Below are 22,315 nucleotides of genomic sequence, written 5' to 3'. Positions count from 1 at the left end.
CTTAGACCACACCCTTCACCACACTTTAGAGAAAAATAGGAAAAAGACCTCAATATCAGCATAAATGAAACCCAGTTTCTATAAGTTACTCACCAAATGGTACAGATACCCTACAAAACTCAATAAAATATATAGTACTGTATCCCTGAACTGCTGGAGGTGTGGGATGCACCCAGGTACCCTCACACATATATTCTGGAGCTACCCAGTTCTAACCCCTTTCTGGTTCACGATATGAGATACCATCAAAGCTGTTATGGACAACCCGCATATAGAAACTCCTAGTTCTGATGTTAGATACCCCCAAAGCTCTCATTCTGATAAAGTGGAGAACAACTGAAAGCCTCTCAGTAAGAGGTTGGTTACACAAGGTGGCGAAGATCCATAGATTTGAGGAGTTGAAATCCAATTCTGCAGCAGAATCACTAAATATCACTAAATATTTATCTATCAGTAAATGGTTTTACTGGAGAGAATTTACCACTTAAGCCTCTCCATTCAAAGAATGGAAATACACTACTCTGGGATGACCAGGCGGTGTGCGGGACCCGGCTGACTTTCCAACCCCAGGTATGTACCCTCAATGACTTATTATTGATACTCACCATACCTCCTTGAACTCACTAAGCTTTCCAAAGACTACACCATTTCCCATGCATACGGTTTTAAACATGTCCCATGTGCTAACTATATAATTCTTTCAGACAGGACCTTTTTTTCTTCTCCCCCTGTCCTCTCAAACCCCCTACCCAGTGTTGAATCCAATACCCACTCTCATCCCCACCCCTCTCTACCGGCTCTCTTTCTCCCTTACTGTCATCTTTACTAAAATTGTTTATATAACTTGGTTTGATGTCGGCTGTCATATGACAAATGTTCGACCCATGCTGTGAACCACTAGAGTTTTATGCAACAGACCATTCTAACTTGAAATATATTCCAGAGACTCATAACATAACTATCTGACTAAAACGTCTGCCTGTCTTTTTGTTGCTTGATGAGATCTGTTTTTGATTTAAAACTCTCTTGTATATGTCAAATGCCCAGTTGGACTTTCTGTAACTGCATTAAAACTCAATAAAAAGACAATTTAAAAAAAAATAAAAAATAAAATCACTGCAGGGTTCCTATCATTTTGGAACCCTCCAGTGATTATACCTCCACATTCTTTTAAGCTACAGTATCCATAGCTCAGTCTTACAGATAACTGTAATGTATTGGTTTCTCATAAATAAAAGAGGACTTCACTTAAACTGAATAAAATTTCACTTTACCTGGAACACTTGTGTAATATAACTGAGCGAAGTAAGTCACTTTTAAATAGGTAACTACATTTGTTAAAAATGTTGTGCTATTTTTATCTGGGCTAGGACTGCTGTGCTTTTTCCCGGGTCTGGCACACATACAGTATGTCAATTAAAAACAGCTTCTGGGAAGAGCTTAAGTTACCTTATGTGTACCACTGTTATTGCCCTCTATCTCCTTTATTTGTGGGCACAAGGCATGCACAGTATTTGTGTATGTTACTGGTTACCAGCAGTCCAGGACATTTAAGAGAAAGTTACACCAAATGATCCCAAATAGTCAGTGGGAGCTGACTGATGGGGTCTATCTTTTGTGGTATAGGTATGGTGGCAATGGAAGACATTTTGTCATAATAGGAATAGGTAATAATGAAAACAATAATCATTTATACTTAAGCTAAACTATCACAGGAAAACATGTTTTTAACAGAATGCATCATAGTGCTTATCTAACAGAAAATCCATTGAAATCCATTTTTAAAAAGAGCAAACAGATTTTTCTGTATTTAATTTTAAAACTGGACATGGGGCTAGACATATTTTTAGTTTCACAGGTGCTCCCAGTCATGTGTAAAAATGCTCCCATGTCCAACCTAGTGGTAGATATGAGAATAGAACTCAATAGTAAAAATCCAAGTCAAGTCACAACTCCTTCAGTTACATAGGAGCAATAGCTTATCAAAAAGCCCACTTATTTAATTAAATGTGAGAAACAATGTTTCTAAATGCAGTTGATGCTCGTTAAGATTTCTGGGCTCTCTGCCAAAAGCTACTTTAATTAAATTTGTATCTTTTTTTAAGCTTCAGTGCAGGAGATCAAAGGGAAATGAGGGACTTTTCAGTAAGAATCCGGGACTGCGGGTTGAGCTGTCAAAAGAGGGACAGTCCCATGAAAATCGGGACAGTTGGGAGGTATGTAATTCACACTGAACACATGAAAACAATGAGAACAGAATAAAAAGAAGTTTCAATAATTATAGGTTTAGCTGATGTTCCGTGGAAAAGCTATGAACCAAAATATGATAAGTCTGATTAATTGTGTTGGGTTGAAAAACCCAAAATACTGTTCTTCAACTTCAGCTTATTCTTCCGCTTCTTCTTCTTATTATTATTATTCTTAGCACCCCACATTTTCTAAAAGCTACTCATCCTATAGTTTTAGAGGTACAACACCCAAACTCCCCACACTTCTTCGCCCTATAGCGGAGCAGGTTGCTTGTGCTTTTCTAAGCGATCCTGCCCCCCCTTCTTTTTGTGACGCTGCTCCGAACACCCCAATTTTCCCATTGACTTTGACAGGGAAGATTTTCAAACTGCTGCCGCACTTACAGCTTTGAAGATACACCCCCAAACTTGAATAACATAATCATGGGGTCACGCCGAATGAAACAGCAACATTTGTTGGATGACCCCAAAGTGGGAGGGGCCAATAACAGACAATCAATTTTCAATTTAATAGGGAAATTGAAACTGCTGCCAATCTTACAGCTTTGAAGCCTCACTACCCAAACTTGAATCACATAGTCATGGGGTCAGCCTGAATGAAAATATGATGATGGGTGGGGCTGTGAACAGCAAATCAGATTTTACCTATTGACTTTCAATGGAGGAAATTCAACCTGCTGCCATTTTCACAGTATTTAACACCAGGGTCACTAGGGGACTGCATTTTTTAGGTTTTAAAAAGTGGGTGTGACCAACAACAGCCAATCAGATTTCACCTAAGACTTCATAAATTTGAATTAAAAATTTAATTTAAAAGTTCTTTAAATATTAATACTAAGGTCCCCAAACTTTGCAGAGCTAGTCACCAGGTAACTACAGTTCAGAGTTAGAAAAAGTGGATGGAGCCACCAACAGCCAATCAGATTTTAACTATTGACTTTCAATGGGGAAATTCAACCTGCTGCCATTTTCACAGTATTAACACCAGGGTCACTAGGGGACTGCATTTTTTAGGTTTTAAAAAGTGGGTGGAGGCACCAACAGCCAATCAGACTTCACCTATTGAATTTTTTTTGTTTAAGTTTAAAATGCTGCCTTTCTAACAATATTATGTCAGGGTTCCCAAACTTTGCACAGTCAGTCAGTGGCTGACTATGAATTCAGGGTTAGAAAAAGTTGGTGGAGCCACCAACAGCCAATCACATTTCTTTAATTGATTTCAGTGGGGAAATTTTAGCTGCTGCCATTCTCACACGTTTAATGCCAGTGTCCCCAAACTTTTCACAGCTGGTCGCTGGGGGACAAAGGTTAAAGGTTAGGAAAAGTTAGCGGAGCCACAAACAGCCAATCCATCTCCATCCATTAAATTTCACTGGTTTATATTTAAACTGATGCCATTATTTAAGTATTAATTCTAATGTTGTTAAACTTTGCAAAGTTAGGCACTGGGTATTTGCCATTCAAAGTTAGAAATAGTTGGCTGAACCACCAACAGCCAATCATATTTCACCTATTTACTTTCAATGGTGAATTGTAAAATGCTGTCAGTCACACACTATTTATGCCAGGGTGCCCAAACTTTGCAGTTTGTCACTGGGTGACTTCGACTAGAAAAAGGGGGCACAACCACCCCAGACTTTGCAGAGTTGGTCACTGGGGACTGCAGTTCAAAAATAGGAAAAGTGGGTTGGGCCACTAACAGCCAATCAGATTTTATCCATTGAATTTCATTGGCTTAAATATAAAATGCTGTCATTCACACACTATTTATGCCAGGGTGCCCAAACTTTGCAGTTTGTCACTGGGTGACTTCAACTAGAAAAAGGGGACACAACCACCAATCACAATTCACCTATTGACTTTTATTGGTTTCAATTTAAACTGCTGCCATTCTTTAACTATTAATCCTATGGTCCCTAAACTTTGCAGTAAGTCACTGGGTAACTGCAGTTCCAGGTTAGTAAAAGTGGGCGGAGCCACCAACCTCCAATCAGATGTCCCTCATTGACTTTCAATGGGGAAATATAAATTGCTGCCATTCAGACACTATTAAAACCAGGGTCCCTAAAACTTTTCACAGTGGTTTTTACTATATAATTGTGATCCAAGGTTAGAAAAAATGGGTGGAGCCAACAACAGATCAGATTTCATTGTTCTCAAACTTCCCTTTCTAGTTGATTTTATTTTCGCAGCTATTGACAAATCATGGACTAGCAGTTTATGACATTTAACTCTCATCAGTCCAATAAACCCATATGCTGTTATTCCGGTTGTATCTCTTGGGTCCATTAAATAAAATAAATGAGAAAAATACTACAAATTAAAGTAGAATTTTGTATCTTAAAGTATATTGTAGAATAGATAATAATGACCATTTTACAACACTATGTTTTCTGGTTTAATATATACTGATGTAACTGCCTGGGGTAAAGTTCAGTTCAGTTAAAGACTACTTTTGCCTAATTTGTCTGTAAAACATTAAGCAGAGCATGTAGAGATAAAGTTAAATTGCAAACCATTAGGGCGTTATGTTTTATATAAGTCTATACTAAGTCTGCCCAGGAGCTGGGAGTTTTTATTATGTAAAAAAAAGATGTTGCTGATTGCATTATCTTTATTACAAAGTTCACAAAGGACATATATATAATGTGAATAAAAGTAACTCATATACTCTGAGTTCAAACTGATGCTCTAAGCAGGACAAGAACATAAAATATTTCACATAAAAGATGATTTTTTTACTCGGGACAATCTTCCTTCTTGGAGTTCAAGTGTATGAGGGATCTTGTTTAACAGTTCAGTACAATGGGTAAGCGTTGAAAAAGACAAATCTCCGGGCAAAGTAGAAATACAAGTGTAGAAATGAGGGTGAGGGGAAAAGGCTCTTGATTTTTCATGTGGATTGTTAGCTTTATACAACATATACTGGTAGAACATGAATTTGTACCGCCCTGCAACTATGCAAGAAATTTAAATCCCTATACATACTATGTACTAGTTGTAAATTAATTTTCCATAAAAGTAGTAGTTCAACTTATAGTGTGTTATACAATGTTCTATTCTTAAAAATGTTTCAATTGGTCTTAATTTTTTAATTTGTATGGTGGTTTAATTTACTCTTTCCAATAAAGGCTTCTGCAATGAAGGTTTTTATCAATTCAGCAGAAGTAATTATCCATCTGTTTTATTTATTGCATATTAAAAAGCTAAAAACAGCAGATCTTGTTTTTTTTAATTATAGGCATTCATCTTATGCCTATTTCCAGCTTTCAAATGGGGGTCACTGACCTCATCACCAAAAAATGATTGCTCTTTGGGGGTGACAATTTTATTGTGGTCAATTTTTATTTATCTTCTATTTAAGCCACTCTTATTAAAACCACTGCCTGCTTGGTAGGGTAAGAGCTGTTAGAGTCAAAGTAATTTAAAAACCATAGGAAAAAAATGAAGACCAATAGTAAAATCTATCAGAATATCACTCACTACATCATACTAAAAGCTATTTTGAAGAGATACTGACACCAGAAATTAATATATTTTTACAATGTTCATAAGGTTGTATTTGCATGAGCCTTGGAATTTGACCATAAAAGTATTTGCCAGATGCTTTTACATTACCTATCTGATCCCCACAGGTTCCTCTATGAGGGGGCTGCCATATTTGTGCACCAGGAGTCCATTAGCACTAGAACAGTGATCCCCAACCAGTGGCTCAGGGGCAACATGTTGCTCCCCAACCCCTTGGATGTTGCTCTCAGTGCCCCCAAACCAGGTAGTTTTTATTGAATCCCTGACTTGGGGGCAAGTTTTGGTTGAATAAAAACAAGATTTCCTACCAAATAAAGCCCCCTGCAAGCTGATAGGGTGCATAGAGGCTGCCTAATAGCCAATCACAGCCCTTATTTGGCTCCTCCATGAATTTTTATGGTGCTTGTGTTGCTCCCCAAGTCTTTTTACATTTGACTGTGGCTCACGAGTGAGAAAGGTTGGGGACACCTTCACTAGAAACTATAACTGACAGGTTGAAAAGTGACAGTCAGGTTGGCAAAACAGTCAGGTTTAGGAACGTCAAGTAACAATTACTTGACTATCGCTCTACCTTTTCTTACCTTTTTGCTTACACCAAATGCATTGGCAGCAATGGTCATTTTTTACCCTTGCAAAAAAACACAAAATACATGGATAAATTCTATCACAGATGAATGAAAATGTTTATTACTTGTAAAAAATACTATTCACACATCCCTACAAACAAACTGTTTGTCGCTATCTAGTAACCCATAGCAACTCATCAGAGGTGTGTTATATGGTTAGTGATATTTTCACTTTTTCATTGTTTAAACTTTTCTTTAGTTACAGGGGAACATAAAACAGCCTTGAACCATGCATTTCACACTAATCTACAGATTATGCTTTTACAGAAATTCTTTGCACTCTGCACTTTACCTTGCAGCTATTCCTTTGTTTATGCAGTAACCTTATCTAGGAAATACAATATTCTTTATCAGGGTTGACTATGGGGGCCATTTACTAATGTTCATATTTTTTTTCTGCTAAAACTGTTTTGAACTTTTATTGTAGTGTTGGAATAATGGTTAAAAAACCTAAAGGTATTTTTGCAAAATTATTATAGTGTTTTTATTTGTTGTGATAATGATCATACACCCCTGTATGCATATTGTTATAGTTCTCAGACCTCAGCAGAGAAATTTAACTGACCACTATACCTTTTTCCAGGAGGTTTTATATTGGTGTAGTGCATACAACTTTAAGGGGTAGATTTATAAAAATGTGAGTTTAGAGCTTAATACATAAAAAGTCACCCATGTTCTATTAATTCCTATGGGTTTATCAAATGGTGAATTCTAACTTTAACCCATTGATAAATATGTTTCTAAAAATCCCATAGGCATGAACAAAACGTGGGTGACTTTTTATGTAAGCTCCAAACTCACATTTTGATAAATCTGCCCCTGACTGTGCTAAGTAGGACTGTTACCCAATTTATTGGGATGCAAAAAGATACAGTATAAAACTGTCTTTTTGCAGACTACCGTATACCCTTCCTTCTTTCACCTGAACTAATATCACAAATAGTCATTTCTCATTTATATTCTAAGTGGATCTTTACTGGGCGATAGAAAAAAAGTACTTTTTTTTCCTGTCTCGATCATTTTACTATTTGTGTATTTGCTATATTTTCCAGAAAAATGTTTCTGTTTCTATTTCTAAGCTTAGCTGTCTGTTCTAAAATGGTCATGCTTATGACATAGTAATTTGTTTTTTTGTAACTAACATTTTATTAATTTATGCAATCAAGTACTTGTACAACAGCATATGTTTCTTTGCATTATTTGTAGACATATTTAAGCAAAAACTAAAGCAAAGTAGTAGTATAACAAAAAACTGAAATACTGTAAGGATTTATTAATGTATATTAATATTAATTATTATTAATATAAATGTATTAATGTTAGTATGTTTCTTTATCTTGCATAGTATAAATAAAAACACATTTACATTTAAATGTTAGTTTAATTGTATCTAATTTAAGAAACTGTTTTATAAGCCCCCTAATCAATACCATTTTCCATTGTTTTAGTGTTGTTAGATCATCAGAGTTTTCAGAATGTGCTGTATTTTACTGGTAAATTGACCTGTTTTCATACTGAGACGTTATATATGTGTCCTGGACTTTGTTTCTATGGCAGTCCAGTTCTGTCTGCAGAGATGTCAATATTGGTCATCAATAGTCAAACATTGATCACTTTTCCTGATAAATAAAATGGTTGATACCTGTAGTAAATGATATTTCCATTTTTCACGGTTTTACATCTGATGAGTATTTGGTGTTCTTACAGAGATAATGTGTTTAAAATCACTCCAGAGACATCAGAACATGCACAATATCTGCAAACTTTGGCAAATGAATGGCTGGTAAGTGAGAATAAACACAAAAATGTTTGCAAGGGATAAGCATTATAGTTGCCTTTGATACCACCTAGAGGACACATGTCTCATGCACAATACTTTAAACATTTCTAATTGGCCTGCATTGCCCATATAATGGTAAGATGGACAACTCAAGCTTGAAGACCACAAATGAAGAAGTGCAATGAAATGTAAAAATGTCAAAACACTAGCTCAGAAATACGCCATTACAAAGGCTCAGCATCGCAATAAATATGATTAGTTGGTGCTTCCTAGTGCCTATCAATGTCTGCCAGCATCCTGTGTTAACCCTTTCATTTATCTTTGCTTGTCACTGTCTCAAGTTGTTTCCCAACATTGGGTTTCTTGCCCTCAGCTAGTGAGTTGTTTTCTATCCATAAATTATTTCCTCTTTTAATAAACAGAACATAAAAGGATGATAAGCATTGTAAATTATATATATTATATATTTATATATATTTATAAATCACAAATTTTAAATAAGGAATCACCTCTAAATTACTGTATGTAATAAACTACTTTCTGAACTTATGCATCAATAATATTGTATGTGTTATGTACATTATGTAAATAAATTGTGTTTTAGGGAATATTCATTTCAGTAGTTGAGTGTCTTATGGGCACTAAATTAATTAAACTTAATCTAAATATCTCCATTTACTTTTTATCTTTTGCAAAGCTTGACCTCTGGAGGCCACAAACAGTTGAGCAGATCCATGAAGGAAGCGATATTCATGTACAAATCCCATTTGCTTACATGGAACAGATGAAGCAAAAACTTCTTCAGCATTCTATTCCTTATGAGTAAGGTTCTCATATAATTTAAAACACATTTAATTACTAAGTTGGGGAAAAAATGAAAATAATCAGGCCTACACAATGAAAGGGGTACCATTATTCTTAGAAACACTAAAGAAAGAGATACAGATGGAAGATAGAGAGGTATTTGTATTTTGTAAGTATTGTATATTCAAGATGATATTAAGCCAAAAGTTATATATTGTGAGTATATGGGGCTGATTTACTAAGACACGAATTCGAATCCGAATTGGAAAAATTCCGATTGGAAAACGAACATTTTGCGACTTTTTCGTATTTTTTGTGATTTTTTCGGTGCCTTTACGACTTTTCGGAAATTGTCGCGAGTTTTTCGTTACCAATACGATTTGCGCGAAAAACCGCGAGTTTTCGTAGCCATTACGATTCGCTCGTATCTTGTCGCGACTTTTTTGTATTGAGCGCTCGTAAGCGGCGGGCGAAACTTTCAGACTTAGCATGATTTTGGAAGCCTCCCATAGGACTCAATGGCACCCTGCAGCTCCAACCTGGCCCAAGAAAACTCACCATACTGAAGCTTGAATGAATCCGAATGCTACGAAAAAATCGCAACGTTTTGCGCAACTTTCAGAATGGCTACGAAAAAGTCGCGATAATTTTCTGAAAAATCGCCAAATACCGATCATTACGAAAAAAACGCAATCGGACGCATTCGGCCCGTTCGTGGGTTAGGAAATGTGCCCCTATGTGAGCACTAGAATATTTTTTTACCTGTTGTTTACTACAGAACATATTAATCACAGAATCAAACAGGCCAATACTGTAAAATGTCTCACAAACTGAAAAAAAGTTGCTGTGAGTAGAGTTTCAAACGTAGAAGAAATAAAACAAGTAAACGCCTGCATTGGTCTGATTATTTTTTATAGAGGCATATTTTAGGCCTATGGCACAAGGATATTTTGACTACTGCAATGCTGCAGTGCAGACATATGATTTAAATTTTCTGTGCAATATCCTCCTGCCTGCCCCAGGCCCCCACTAGAGTAATAGCCATGGACCTAACTTTCTTTTTTGTCATTGACAGTGTAATTGTGAATATATACAACCTTGTAAGCATTTACAAAATTTATCTGAGCTATAGTCTTGAACTGTACTAATTGTGTTTTTTTTTCTTTCAAGGGTCCTTATAAATGATGTTCAGAAACTTATAGACAGCAATACCGTGAGTGCACCCAAAATCCAAAAAGCATCCTTAGAAAATTATGACTATACTAAATATCACCCAATGGATGAGGTAAGAAAGAGTTTATGTTGACTCTGCTGTTACAAAAAGTTTCATTCTGATATAAGGCACATCAAGGCAAGGCAGAAAGAAAGCACAAGGCTCACAAGGCAAAGGATATTACAGCAATACAGCGCATGGGGTTAAACAATAATGGAGCACAAATGGTAATACAGCACAAAGTATAATGTTTAGGTAAAGCTGGCCATTAATGTAAGGATCTTTCCCTGATTTGCCCATATTGAGCTGGGTGATATTGTGCTGATCAATCATTTGGCCAAACGATTGGATCAAAACGATGGGAATGCAGGCCATTGAGTCAAGGACCATTTCAATGAGCCAATGCTATCCTTGCCCCGATCGGATTTTAAACCTGTCTAATTGATATCTGGATGATTTTTGTATGTGTATGACTACTTAATACACTACCATATATAATTTGTGTGAGCACATGCTACATTCATAGTACAAAGTCTATAGTAGTGCAAAACTCCATATAGTCTCACTATATTACTTTTATTGTCACAGACAGACTTAAACATAGATAAACATTATTCCTCATTTTGGGGCCGATTCACTAAAGGTCTTTAACGATTCATGCATAGTTTTATGTGTAAAAAAGTGTTCGATAATTAAGTACCGATTCATCGGTTTCGAATGCGTTACTACTCATATCGCATGCGCAAAAATCCTGATTATCGCAAAGCATTATTTCCATCGCATTGAGGTAATTATTGAATAGAAATAATACTAACGCATAATTAACAGACATATTTGAAGCGTTAAAAGCATAAAATGTAGCGATAATTACTGTGAAACTCCCAGGAGTAGGTGTTACTAAACAACATTGCAGCTGGTGACTGTTTGTGGTGACAAGATGGAGTTTGCAGTTTTCAGGGAAATGGTCATTTTCAGAACAGTAGTTTTCAGAAAGTAACTGCTACATGCATAATAGCATGCATTAATATAGCGTGCTACGAAATAAGGCATAAATATATTGCATGGCTTAAAATATCGCTTAAAAATATGTCATTGCAACATAAATAACGACAATAACATCGCTTCTTAATTCAGACAAGTGTCCTTTTAGTGAATCGATCATTAACTCACAAAATATAAGAAGTGATAATATTTTTAACGCATGATATAAATATCACTCTTTTTTCGTACTTTAGTGAATCGGCCCCTTTGTATCATCTTGTCTGGCAACTAGATACAATTTTCCCCCCATGTTCACTCTGAAAATGTTAAGGGGGTTATCAATACTACCACTGTTTAACTCAGGGCTCATTCTGATGCCCTGACTAATGTACTTTCACAGTGTACTGCCTATACTACAGATGTGAATGTGCCAAACTCTTCTCTCGCTGTGTCTATTTCTGAATGTTTTGTCAGTTTACAAGGAAAAACTATTATTCTTTTTAGCCAAAGTGTTTTATCTCTTTGTTTTAAACAGTTGGGGACTATTATCTTAACTTTAGTTTTGCTTTTCCACTTACAACTATTATAACTAGTTATAACTGAATCAGGAAACAAAATATTTACATTTCTTGAAAAACTGCTGCTCAATTGCTTAAAATGTACAGTACGACTAACTAATACACTTAACCTTCTCCTTCTTCCTTTATTATCAAATTTCTGTATCTTAGCCGAGATTTTTTTTTTTTGTGCCATACTTTTTGTAGGCTTTTAACCTTTTGTAATTCTATCGCTAGATCATTACATTTATATCCTGTTTTAATAAATCTTTCACATTCCTCTGTAGCTTGCTCCTGGAATAGCTTCAAAATGTTAGAGTTTCTATAAATCCTTACCAACTTTGCATACAGTAGTAACTTTACAGTATGTTCAGAATGGAAAGAGTCTTTTTTTAATATGTTTCCATCTGCTATTGCTTTTAAGCATAATCTAGAACACATTTGATCTTGTTCCACATACATTAATTTTAAAAAGTAAAAGTATTGCACATCATATTCCATAGTGAAACTGACATCATAAAGATTATCATTAACATACTGTAATAATCACCTCAGACCGTCCTCTTTACCATTATATTTCTAGTACAGGTATGGGATCCCTTATCTGGAAACCCGTTATCCAGAAAGCTCCGAATTACGGAAAGCCTGTCTCCCATAGACTCCATTTTAATCAAATAATTTCCGAATTTTAAAACTGATTTCCTTTTTCTCTGTAATAATAAAACAGTACCTTGTAATTGATCCCAACTAAGGTATAATTAATCCTTATTGGAGGCAAAACAATCCTATTGGGTTTAATTAATGTTTTATTGATTTTTTATTAGACTTAAGGTATGGAGATCCAAATTACGGAAAAACTCCTTATCCGGAATACCCTTGGTCCCGAGCATTCTGGATAATGGGTCCTATACCTGTACAGGTATGGGATTTGTTATCCAGAATGCTCAGGACCTGGGGTCTTCCAGATAAGGGACCTTTCCATAGTTTGGATCTCCATGCTTTAAATTTACTAAAAATCTTTTAAACATTAAATAAACCCAATAGGATTGTTTTGTCTCCAGTAAGTATTAATTATATCTTAGTTGGGATCAAGTACAAGGTACTGTTTTATTATTACAGAGGAAAAGGAAATAATTTCTAAAAATTAGAATAATTTGTTTAAAATGGAGTCTATGGGAGATGGCCTTTCCGTAATTCAAATCTTCCTGGATAATGGATTTCCGAATAACAGATCCTTTACCTGTATTAGCAGAAACTGGCAAGGCGTGCCATGCCCCTTGCAGTAAACTATGTTGTGCTTTATTAACAGGGCTGTAAAAGTGACATCAAGAGACTTGTAATGGCATGTATCTTTATTCACAGATTTATAACTGGATGGACCTGATGAAAGAAAAACACAGTGAAATTGTATCACAGCATTATATTGGATGCACATATGAACTGCGACCAATGTACTATTTAAAAGTAAGTTCAGAATAAAATCATTATAGTTAGTGTTTCTGGTTGGTGAATATAATTTACATGACATTTGTACAGTCAGTATGAAGCCCATGCTAATATAGGCTTTTTGAAATGCAAACCAATCCATTTTGTATTACTTATAAGCCATATATTTTCTTTTACATTAAAAACAAAATGAAAACATAAGTTGTGGGTTCACATAACATCCTATCTTGGCATATAAAGTTTTATACATAAAATGTAACACTTTGCTAGCAATGTTCCCCCTAAAGTTACACAAGTTACCTATGTTTGCTGTCCCTGGTGTAGCCTCTCCTTGGGTCCAAATTTAACTGGGCCCCTCACAACAGAATCCCCTGTACCCCACAGATTGCAGAACCTGCAAATGTCCATCAGAACTTTACTTCTGTCTACTTCGTCACTGCAGTCAAATGCATTTTGTCCTCCACAAGTATGGTGTATTTTTAGTATATATGCATTGTACAGTTATATATTTCAAAATAAGAGCATTTAATTGAATTTCATTTTTATAGATTGGTTGGCCATCAGACAAGCAAAAGAAAATTTTCTTCATAGACTGTGGATTTCATGCAAGAGAATGGATTTCTGTGGCATTTTGCCAGTGGTTTGTAAATGAGGTAAGTTATTTTAGTTTTTTTTATAGAATATTCATTTTGAATTCCCATCTATTTTTTTTCTTTTCTTATTTAAAATATTTTTTTGCCAGAACGAACAGGTCATAAGGAAGGGAAATTCTCTGTTGCTCCTACAGTTACATAAACTGTACTTTAGACAGATAAATATAGATCTTTAGAGAGATAAAATATTGAACATTCTATGTAGACAGGTATTAATGTATTATGTATTAATATATTTTGAACAACTTTTTTTTATTGTCTTTTTTATACTATAGATTGTTTCACATTACAAAACAGATGCCATACTGGCCAATGTCCTCAAGCAAGTAGACTTTTATGTGTTACCAGTGATGAATATTGATGGATATGTTTACACCTGGACAACGGTAAGATTCGTAAAGGAATATGTGTTTATTAATTCATGATTAATAAATAAAATATTACATTGATTATAAATCAAAGCAGGTGACAATTATTTGGTTCATTTGATTGATGTATACATTTTAATATCCTTTTTGATTAGTGCCAACATATTACCCAGTGCTTTACATTAAATATCTAATCATTTAGCAGCTCCTGGAAAACATTCAATCTAATATTTCCCAACTAAAAACATACAGACCAAGAATATCAATTTATCACTGTGGTCTTGGACTTTTGAAATGAAAATAATATGCCTTCAACGCATTTTTTAAATAACTATATCTATGACATTTCAGCAAACCATCATTTATAAATAAATAAATAAAAGATGCAAGGCTGCTAAATTGGCTGCAGTCAGCTGAGTGGAAAATCCCATTTATTAAAGGTCCTTGCACTTCCATATAGTCACACTTAGTGCTGCTGCTTCCTCCTGCCTCCATTTCTAAATCAAGCTCAAGTATGTCTGCTGACACAAGCACAGGCGTGGGGTGACTTTTTTGTTTGGGGAGGCTAAATATGGGCCATACATTGGCTGACTTAGAGCTAATGTGGGACTTAGTGGATTCGCTGCTGGCATAAAAAATGCAACTTCAATAAAGCACACAGTTTTGGCACTCTTCCCCTTCCTAAACTTTCCCTGACAAGGACTTATTTCTTTCACCTTCTCACTGCCAAAATGGCCGCTCTGTTTCCTGTTCCTCTTTCCTTTATTCACTTTACTATCTCACACAGCTGTATAATTTCACCTTAGAACACACTGCCACCTAGTGGCTAAACTAATTTGTGTACCTTCAATGCATCTTTTGTCACAGGGTTCTTTTTATGATTTCTCAAGCCTTTGTACTCGGCTAATAATAAATGAAACCCACGCAGAGAAAAAGCTTGCCAAGATAATCTGGTCTGAAACTCAGTGTGAATTAGCAAAGTCACGCAAGGTTTTATTATGATTGTTCGAACCATTTTTCCTGCTTCAAATGAAAGTTAACATCTTCATTCTAAAGTCTAAAGAAGTGGTCTCTTCTTCTTTGTTCTTTTCTACGTGAAATCTGTATAATCTGTATAATGTCCTATAACATACATTTTAAAAGTAATCATGTCCCCTTGCAAAAAAGCCCACATGATTATCCTTTAGTCCTACTGTACTTGCCTGAGGTGCCTAAAGCTGCAGTGTTAGCTACACCATTGGTAATATGACTCTTCTATAATAGTATACCTGAATATATGCAAAGATGCCTTAAAGCAACACCTATAGTAATAAAGTCATGATGGATGATTCATCAGTAGTTATGAGACAATCTGTCCCATTTTGCTTTGCTGGAATATTTGCAAAAACGGTCAAAAATGTGCGCCTTCTTTGATGCGTGCATCTTTTTTTGACACAGCCACGCGTATTTTGCAACTGCGCCTTTTTTATGTGACACGCCTATTTTGATGCAACTGTGCCTTTTTTACACGATCCTGCTCTTTCTTTGACACGCCTGTTTTGACGTGTCTTTTTTTTTATGTGACCACAAATTTTCACGGTTTTGCTAAACAATCCATACCTGGCGAATAAAATTCGCTCATCACTATTCATCAGACAAAACATACTAAGATTAATTGACAAACTAGAGCACAAGTGCAAATAGCTAGTCTGAATTCAAAATTTACCATGCATTTGTGCCTAAATATGCTCCTAATAACATGCAGTTACTTGTGTGGAGTGGCAATGTGCCCATCAAGCCTTTACTACAAGTGCACACAAGGATGCTATTGCACTATTGAACTATTGCAAGCCTCGACACGGTGGTAATTCCAAGGTACTTTTGGTGGGTTGCACTCAATGTAATTTGCATCTGTTTTGGTGCACACGCCTTGTTAAGCATTCGCAATTACACTGGAATTCTTAGAAAATTGTTGCACTGTTGGTAAAGAATATACTGTTTTGCAGCTGAAATTGCACTTTGCACTATGTGCTGTATTCATAATCTTTTATTCACTATCTTTTATTATTAATCAACTAAAATTCAGGTGAAAAATGTATCAAATAGATAACGGTAGCCTGTTAAAAAAAATAAAACATTTTTGATTCTAAAGACCACCAAGAATTTTCTATATTCCTTATTGTTTTTCATTTAATGTATCAAAACACAGAACCGTTTGTGGAGAAAGAATCGGTCTCCACATGAAAATGGGACTTGCTATGGAGTCGACCTAAACAGGAACTTTGACTCTCAATGGTGCTGTAAGTTGCATATTGGTATCACTATAAATATCTGTCTTATCCAAAGAAGATGAAATGGAACATTCTAAGGCTAAAGTCACACATTGCGAAGGGTCCACTTTTCTCCACCAGCATTTGTAGTCACTAGTTTGGTAGGGATACTGGAGGCCGTAAAAGGCAGACAGTCTGTTTTTAACATGCTTTATTTTCTTAACTACTGCAGAAGAATTTTTAATTGTATTGCTTTTATACAAACAAAAATCACTTTATCTTACTGAAGCATGATAACAACATGATTTCATAATATGATAACAGATAGTTAATTTTAAGTGACTGAGTAAAGTCAGATACATGATTAAGTTAGGTTGCTTGACTAAAGCAAAAATGGTAATTATGAAAACATTATTTATTAAACTTAAGCCATAAGTCATGTGTTGGGAAGTGCCGCTACATCCGCTTTATGTATTCTTTCACAAGTTTCCATATAATTTCAATATGATATTTGGAAGGAGCAATATTGTATTATGAAGCATAAAGATATGCATTTAAGTTTGCTTCTTTAATATCCTTGTGATTGACTATGTATTATTACTCTGTATGACTTTTACACCTTATTGAATAATTGCTCCTTATTCCATATCTATAGTTAGGAGTGTAACTAAAAACTGTGACTGCTGAAAGGGGGTGTCCAGGAACTATAGGTGGCCCAGAAGGGTACAGACTGTTAAGCATTTTCAATGTATTTTATTTAAAATGCCTTAACCCTTCCGTTTAAGGGGGCCCAAAAATAATTTTTATAGAGGATAAAATCTCTACTGTGTATAGCATATTTTTAAAGATTATTATTATAGTTAAACAGCAACTGACACCAAGATTCTTTACTGAAAAATTGTACCAGGCAAAAACGTTTCTTTGTACCTAGTACTGCCTGAGTATATCTGCCACAATTATTAAAAGGCAAAAACAAAACTCTGACAAGAAAACCAAGTTTGTTTGTATCACAATCACACATAGTGATATAATTATGGTCATAAATATATTTGTTTAACACCTTGCTGCTTCAATGTAGTGCCAAGGGTTAAAAGTATGTAATATAAAAAGTATATACATTATGTATGTAAATAAAAATAAACATTTGTAAAATTCTATGTGTGTTTTGAAGCTATTGGAGCTTCCAGGGACTGTAACAGCAATACATTTTGTGGTCCGGAGGCAGCATCTGAACCTGAAACCAAAGCATTGTCTGGTCTTATTGAAAAGACGAAATCTGACATATTATGTTACCTCACCATTCATTCCTACGGGCAGATGATTCTACTTCCATACGGTTACAAGAAGGACCCTTCCCCAAATCATGATGAAATGGTAAGTGATATGTTGTTTCTATAAATAAAAATCTAATTAATTTAAAGACAAGAATGCTGCTGAGCATGCACATTTACACCCTGTCCCCAATCCAACCAAAGAACTTCTACCTGGAACTTTAAGACCTCTAAATTGAGGGATAAAATTCAGGACTGGTCAGCCAAGTTAAGGACAATAGGGAAGAGTGATACTGCAGTATTATTATTATATTCACAGAATTATTTATAGATACACTTAATACAGCATGTGGTTCCCTAATACAGTCTCTGTTTTGAAGTTTAAAGGATTATGCTGGTAAGCATGTGGTAACTAGTGAAGTGACTGACAAATGGTTGACCAGCGCTGACCAGCTCTCTCTCAAACCTCTCAATAAATGTATTTATATATGTTATTTATATAGAGCTCACACATTTCTGCAGTGCTTTACAGAGATTATACATCCCACTCAGACCCAGGCGAATATACAAACACCTTTGATAGACAGATGGACAGAGAGATAGATAGATCGATAATGTATAATAAAAAAAATGTTTTTTGTTAGGTCTTTTCCCAAAATTCAAGATTATATCTCAGAACTTGCATTTGGGTTTGAATGTACAGATGAGGATTTTGGATATTTATGCAATTATTTGGAAAATAACAAATATCTAAAAAAAAATTTGAAATATTGAATGTCTGTACAATTTCTTTCCAGATGTTAGTTGCAAAGAATGCAGTAGCTAAAATGAAAGAAAAACATAACAATGAGTATGAATATGAATCTTCAGCTGTTATATTGTGTAAGTATTACTTTTATTTCTGAGCATCCAATTAGTTTAAAAACTGTTCTGAAGCTCAACAAATGTGACGCTTCACTATAAGTGTGCCTGAATACATAAATGTAGTGCACTCACATATCAAACCTAGTTCCATGGATTTCAGATAGGGCTTTATATAATATCTAAAGCAAAGAACAATTATTGGACAGTTATTAGCATTAAGCTTTAGTTTGACTAGCCATTGCTTGTGCTCTCAAGAAAGACTTCGGCGTGAGCAATACTGTTGGTGTGGATAATTATACTGTTGTGTATTCTTGAAATTACTGTATATATGCAGTTTTATTATCATGTTACTGGAATAAGTTGAGGTGACTGCAAAAGCAATTACTGCACAATATAAACAATAAAAAAATTACTTTTCCACTTTTTTGTCACTTTCAATGATTTAACCTTTGCACCAAAAAAGTGTGTAGACACATTAGTCATGAGTTAAGTGCCCCAGTAGGAGCATTTAGCGCAGCAAAATGACAACCCTTTGAGTTCTATGCAATTTTTTGTTGTGTAGCAAATTTTTCCACTGGGAAATTTGACGCCCGTTTTGCAAAAAAATTTGCCAATGACAAAACATGGAAATTTGCCACAAATCCATGTTTGCCAAAAAGATTTGCCCACCACTAAATACAGGCACAGTAAGAAGATTTTTCAAGCATACAAGGCCTATAAGCAGGCTGACAATCAACCTCTTGGGGCCTTACCCTAAATGAGTATGGAGTTTGCCAGCACCTTGTTTCCCCCTGCTTGTGCATTCTGATTCTGAGCCATAGCACAGCAAGCAAATTAGAAAAAGTCAAGCTGAAAAGGATGCTTTGCTTTGACATTGTCAGCGAGCCACTATATGTATATATATTTTTTGATGTTTATTTAAACTGGAATTCCACCAAAACAGAGGAAGTGGTGCTAGTATAATTGTATATGTATGCAACTTTCAGTTATAGATTAGACATTTTCAATAGCTTTAAAGTTATTTGCAATTGCAATTTTTAATTAACGCAGTATCTGTGTATTTATATTTTCTGCACTTCTGGTTTAGGTACCTATAACAATATAGCAGAAGCCAGCTGTCTAAAATACTTGGAGAAGAAGTGACTTCTGCTACATCATTTAAATAAAGGGAACCAGGATACACTGCTATAAATTACAATTACAAATAATTTCAAAACAGTAAAAATGTTGAAGTAATGTATATTGAAAAAAAACCATGAGTTCTTAACACTTAAGAGCAAAACAGTAAAAGATGCATATCAAAACATGGTAATATTAGATAAACCAGTAAATATAACAATTTTTTTTTCGTATAAATGCCTAGTATATATGTTGTGTTTCTTTAAATGATTAAAAAAATTAGGTTTTACTCTTACCTAAGGGGGCTCACTATATTCTACATATCTCACAGAATTTCTATTTGTATTTCTTACAGATTATGATTCTGGATCTTCAGGGGACTGGACTGTTGAACTTGGAATACAATTATCATACACATTGGAACTTAGGGATAATGGCACCTATGGCTTTGTGCTCCCTCCTGATCAGATCAAGCCTACATGTGAAGAAACTACTACTGCTGTTATGTCCATGGTTGAATATATAAATGAAGAATACCTTGAAAATAGTGGAGTGACAACGACTTCTTTTTGGCTAAATGTTTTTCTATCATTTACAGTTTGCATCTACTATGGCATAGCTAAATAACTCTATGACAATTAAAATGATCTTGTAAAAATATTATTATATACACCTGCATGAGTACCATCATTTATTATTTAAAACTAAATCTCATTTTCTATTACATAATAAAATGTGTATGAGAGTGCAGGAGGTTTGTTCATTTTCTGATTTGTAGATTGTAAACTCTTTTGGGCAGGGCCCTCTTCACCTCTTGTATCGGTTATTGATTGCCTTATATGTTACTCTGTATGTCCAATGTATGAAGCCCACTTATTGTACAGCACCATGGAATATGTTGGCGCTTTATAAATAAATAATAATAATAATAATGTGTCAAGTCATATGTCCCCAGCAGAGTAAAAATACAAACTGGTAGAGCTTGCTGGTATATGAGATGTTCTTGCAGGGCTGACACATTGTACTGACATGGTGGGCAGATATTCTTACTTCTATTAATAATATATTCATACACTTTTCCTTCTAACGTTAAACAAAGACTGCCATTTATATTAAGACATAAACACATAAAAATCCAAAAAGGGTTGTGGGAGTACTTCAAGGCTAAGTAAAATATACAAGAACAATGAAAGTACAACTGATCTGGCCAAATTAGTAACAAGCATACAAAAGAGAGGGAATTTAATATATATAAAATGCATGTATTTTCAAAAACAGTGGTTTAGTTACAAAGTTATGTAAAATAAGCAATCCATGTCAAGGTAAACCCCATATGGGGGTCATAACTATTTACAGTCAGCACCTCCCTGCATTGTTAAATGTTTTGCCAAGATCAATGAAAACCTTTATAGACATATTGCTACTTATTTTAGGAAGAATGCCCTGAAACTAGCACAGGAATATGAGAGCCAGAAAACTTGCAGATTACCAAAACCATCTACCACTTCTTTAACTTAAGATAATGGCATCAGAGAATCACACCATTGCAGCCTACACCTGTTCCAGGTTCTACAGAAAGCCTAAATACATCTATTAAATGAATGTGTAAGACAGAACAACTTTTCCATTGAAAAGACCATATCAGACTACCACTCCAAACTAACCACACTATATACTATGCATACAGGAAGACAAATAAAAATGGCAACCAGACTACTACCTGGAACAATACAGGCTCATTTACACCTGCAAGTGCAATGAGCAAAGTGACATTTAGTGCAATAGTCAAGTTTTTATCTTACAATGCAGCATTTTTTCCCATAATTCCAGCATTATTGAGGTTGCCAGAGGGCAATGCGTGTGAAAAAAGTGCGCTTGCATTTTTTCTCAAAGGGGCTAAACTTGCAACTCACTGTGGGGGAAAGGAAAGGAGTATAACTGTGCTTGCGGATTGAAATGAGCCCTAATATGTGTTAATAAATCTTATTTAAATATTTCTTGTATCCAATCCAGGCTACAAGAGATCCCTTATTGCAAGAAACTCTTTTTATATTGATGTTGGAATCTCAATATCATGAGTGCTTTTAAAGAAATCAATTTTATGCTGATGTTGAATTTTACTTTGTTTCAGTTTCATTGGATATTCTCTTGTCACTTGGACTTTCCCAGATAGCAAATTTATTAGACAAGTTTTATAATGACCATTATTTAGTTGTACATTATAACAGACTGTTTTATCAATGTTTGAATTTTAATTTTTACCACAAGTTTATTTGCGGTCAAACTTGAATTCCTTCAAATCATGTATTTATTAAGCTAATAAAACGCAATGAACTCAAATGTAAAATTTCAGCCTCTAAAAGCATGCAAGGTCATGTAGAAGTCACCAAGAGCTGTCCTAGGCAAAATTTAAACTGTTTATTCAATTCAAGCTTTTTGAGGGTTTTTTTTTTTAGCTTTAAACTTCAAGGTATTCAAGTTTTTTCCACAATTTTATTCAAAGAAGTTTTTTTATATTCAGATTTTTTTTAATAAATTAGCAAACATTTGTGTTTTTTGGTTTTTTGAATTGTGAGCTTATCCAAAGTAGAAATAAATTCAGGCCTT

General features: G+C 34.9%; 1 protein-coding gene across 1 annotated transcript; it reads left to right on the top strand.

Annotated features, from left to right (window-relative positions):
- The first annotated feature begins 4,911 nt into the window (after window positions 1-4,911).
- On the top strand, window positions 4,912-20,458 carry cpo.2 (carboxypeptidase O gene 2). Its single transcript, XM_002937111.4, has 11 exons — window positions 4,912-5,058; window positions 8,111-8,186; window positions 8,881-9,005; window positions 10,158-10,272; window positions 13,101-13,202; window positions 13,733-13,837; window positions 14,113-14,223; window positions 16,394-16,484; window positions 17,626-17,828; window positions 18,523-18,607; window positions 20,064-20,458. The coding sequence occupies exons 1-11, from the start codon at window positions 4,979-4,981 to the stop codon at window positions 20,333-20,335; spliced, it is 1,365 nt and encodes a 454-aa protein (XP_002937157.1). The 5' UTR covers window positions 4,912-4,978; the 3' UTR covers window positions 20,336-20,458.
- The last annotated feature ends 1,857 nt before the right edge of the window (window positions 20,459-22,315 follow it).

This window comes from Xenopus tropicalis, chromosome 9, assembly GCF_000004195.4.
Source record: "Xenopus tropicalis strain Nigerian chromosome 9, UCB_Xtro_10.0, whole genome shotgun sequence".
Classification (NCBI taxonomy): domain Eukaryota; kingdom Metazoa; phylum Chordata; class Amphibia; order Anura; family Pipidae; genus Xenopus; species Xenopus tropicalis.
Note: the sequence above shows the minus strand (reverse complement) of the source record. Positions and strands in the feature narration are given on the sequence as shown.

Bases quoted from the DNA above. Each gene is read 5' to 3' on its own strand.
- cpo.2 (XM_002937111.4), top strand. From the start codon at position 4,979: ATGATTTTTTTACTCGGGACAATCTTCCTTCTTGGAGTTCAAGTGTAT. The intron at 8,187-8,880 runs GTAAGTGAGAAT...TCTTTTGCAAAG, and splicing joins CTTTGGCAAATGAATGGCTG to CTTGACCTCTGGAGGCCACA. The intron at 18,608-20,063 runs GTAAGTATTACT...TATTTCTTACAG, and splicing joins ATCTTCAGCTGTTATATTGT to ATTATGATTCTGGATCTTCA.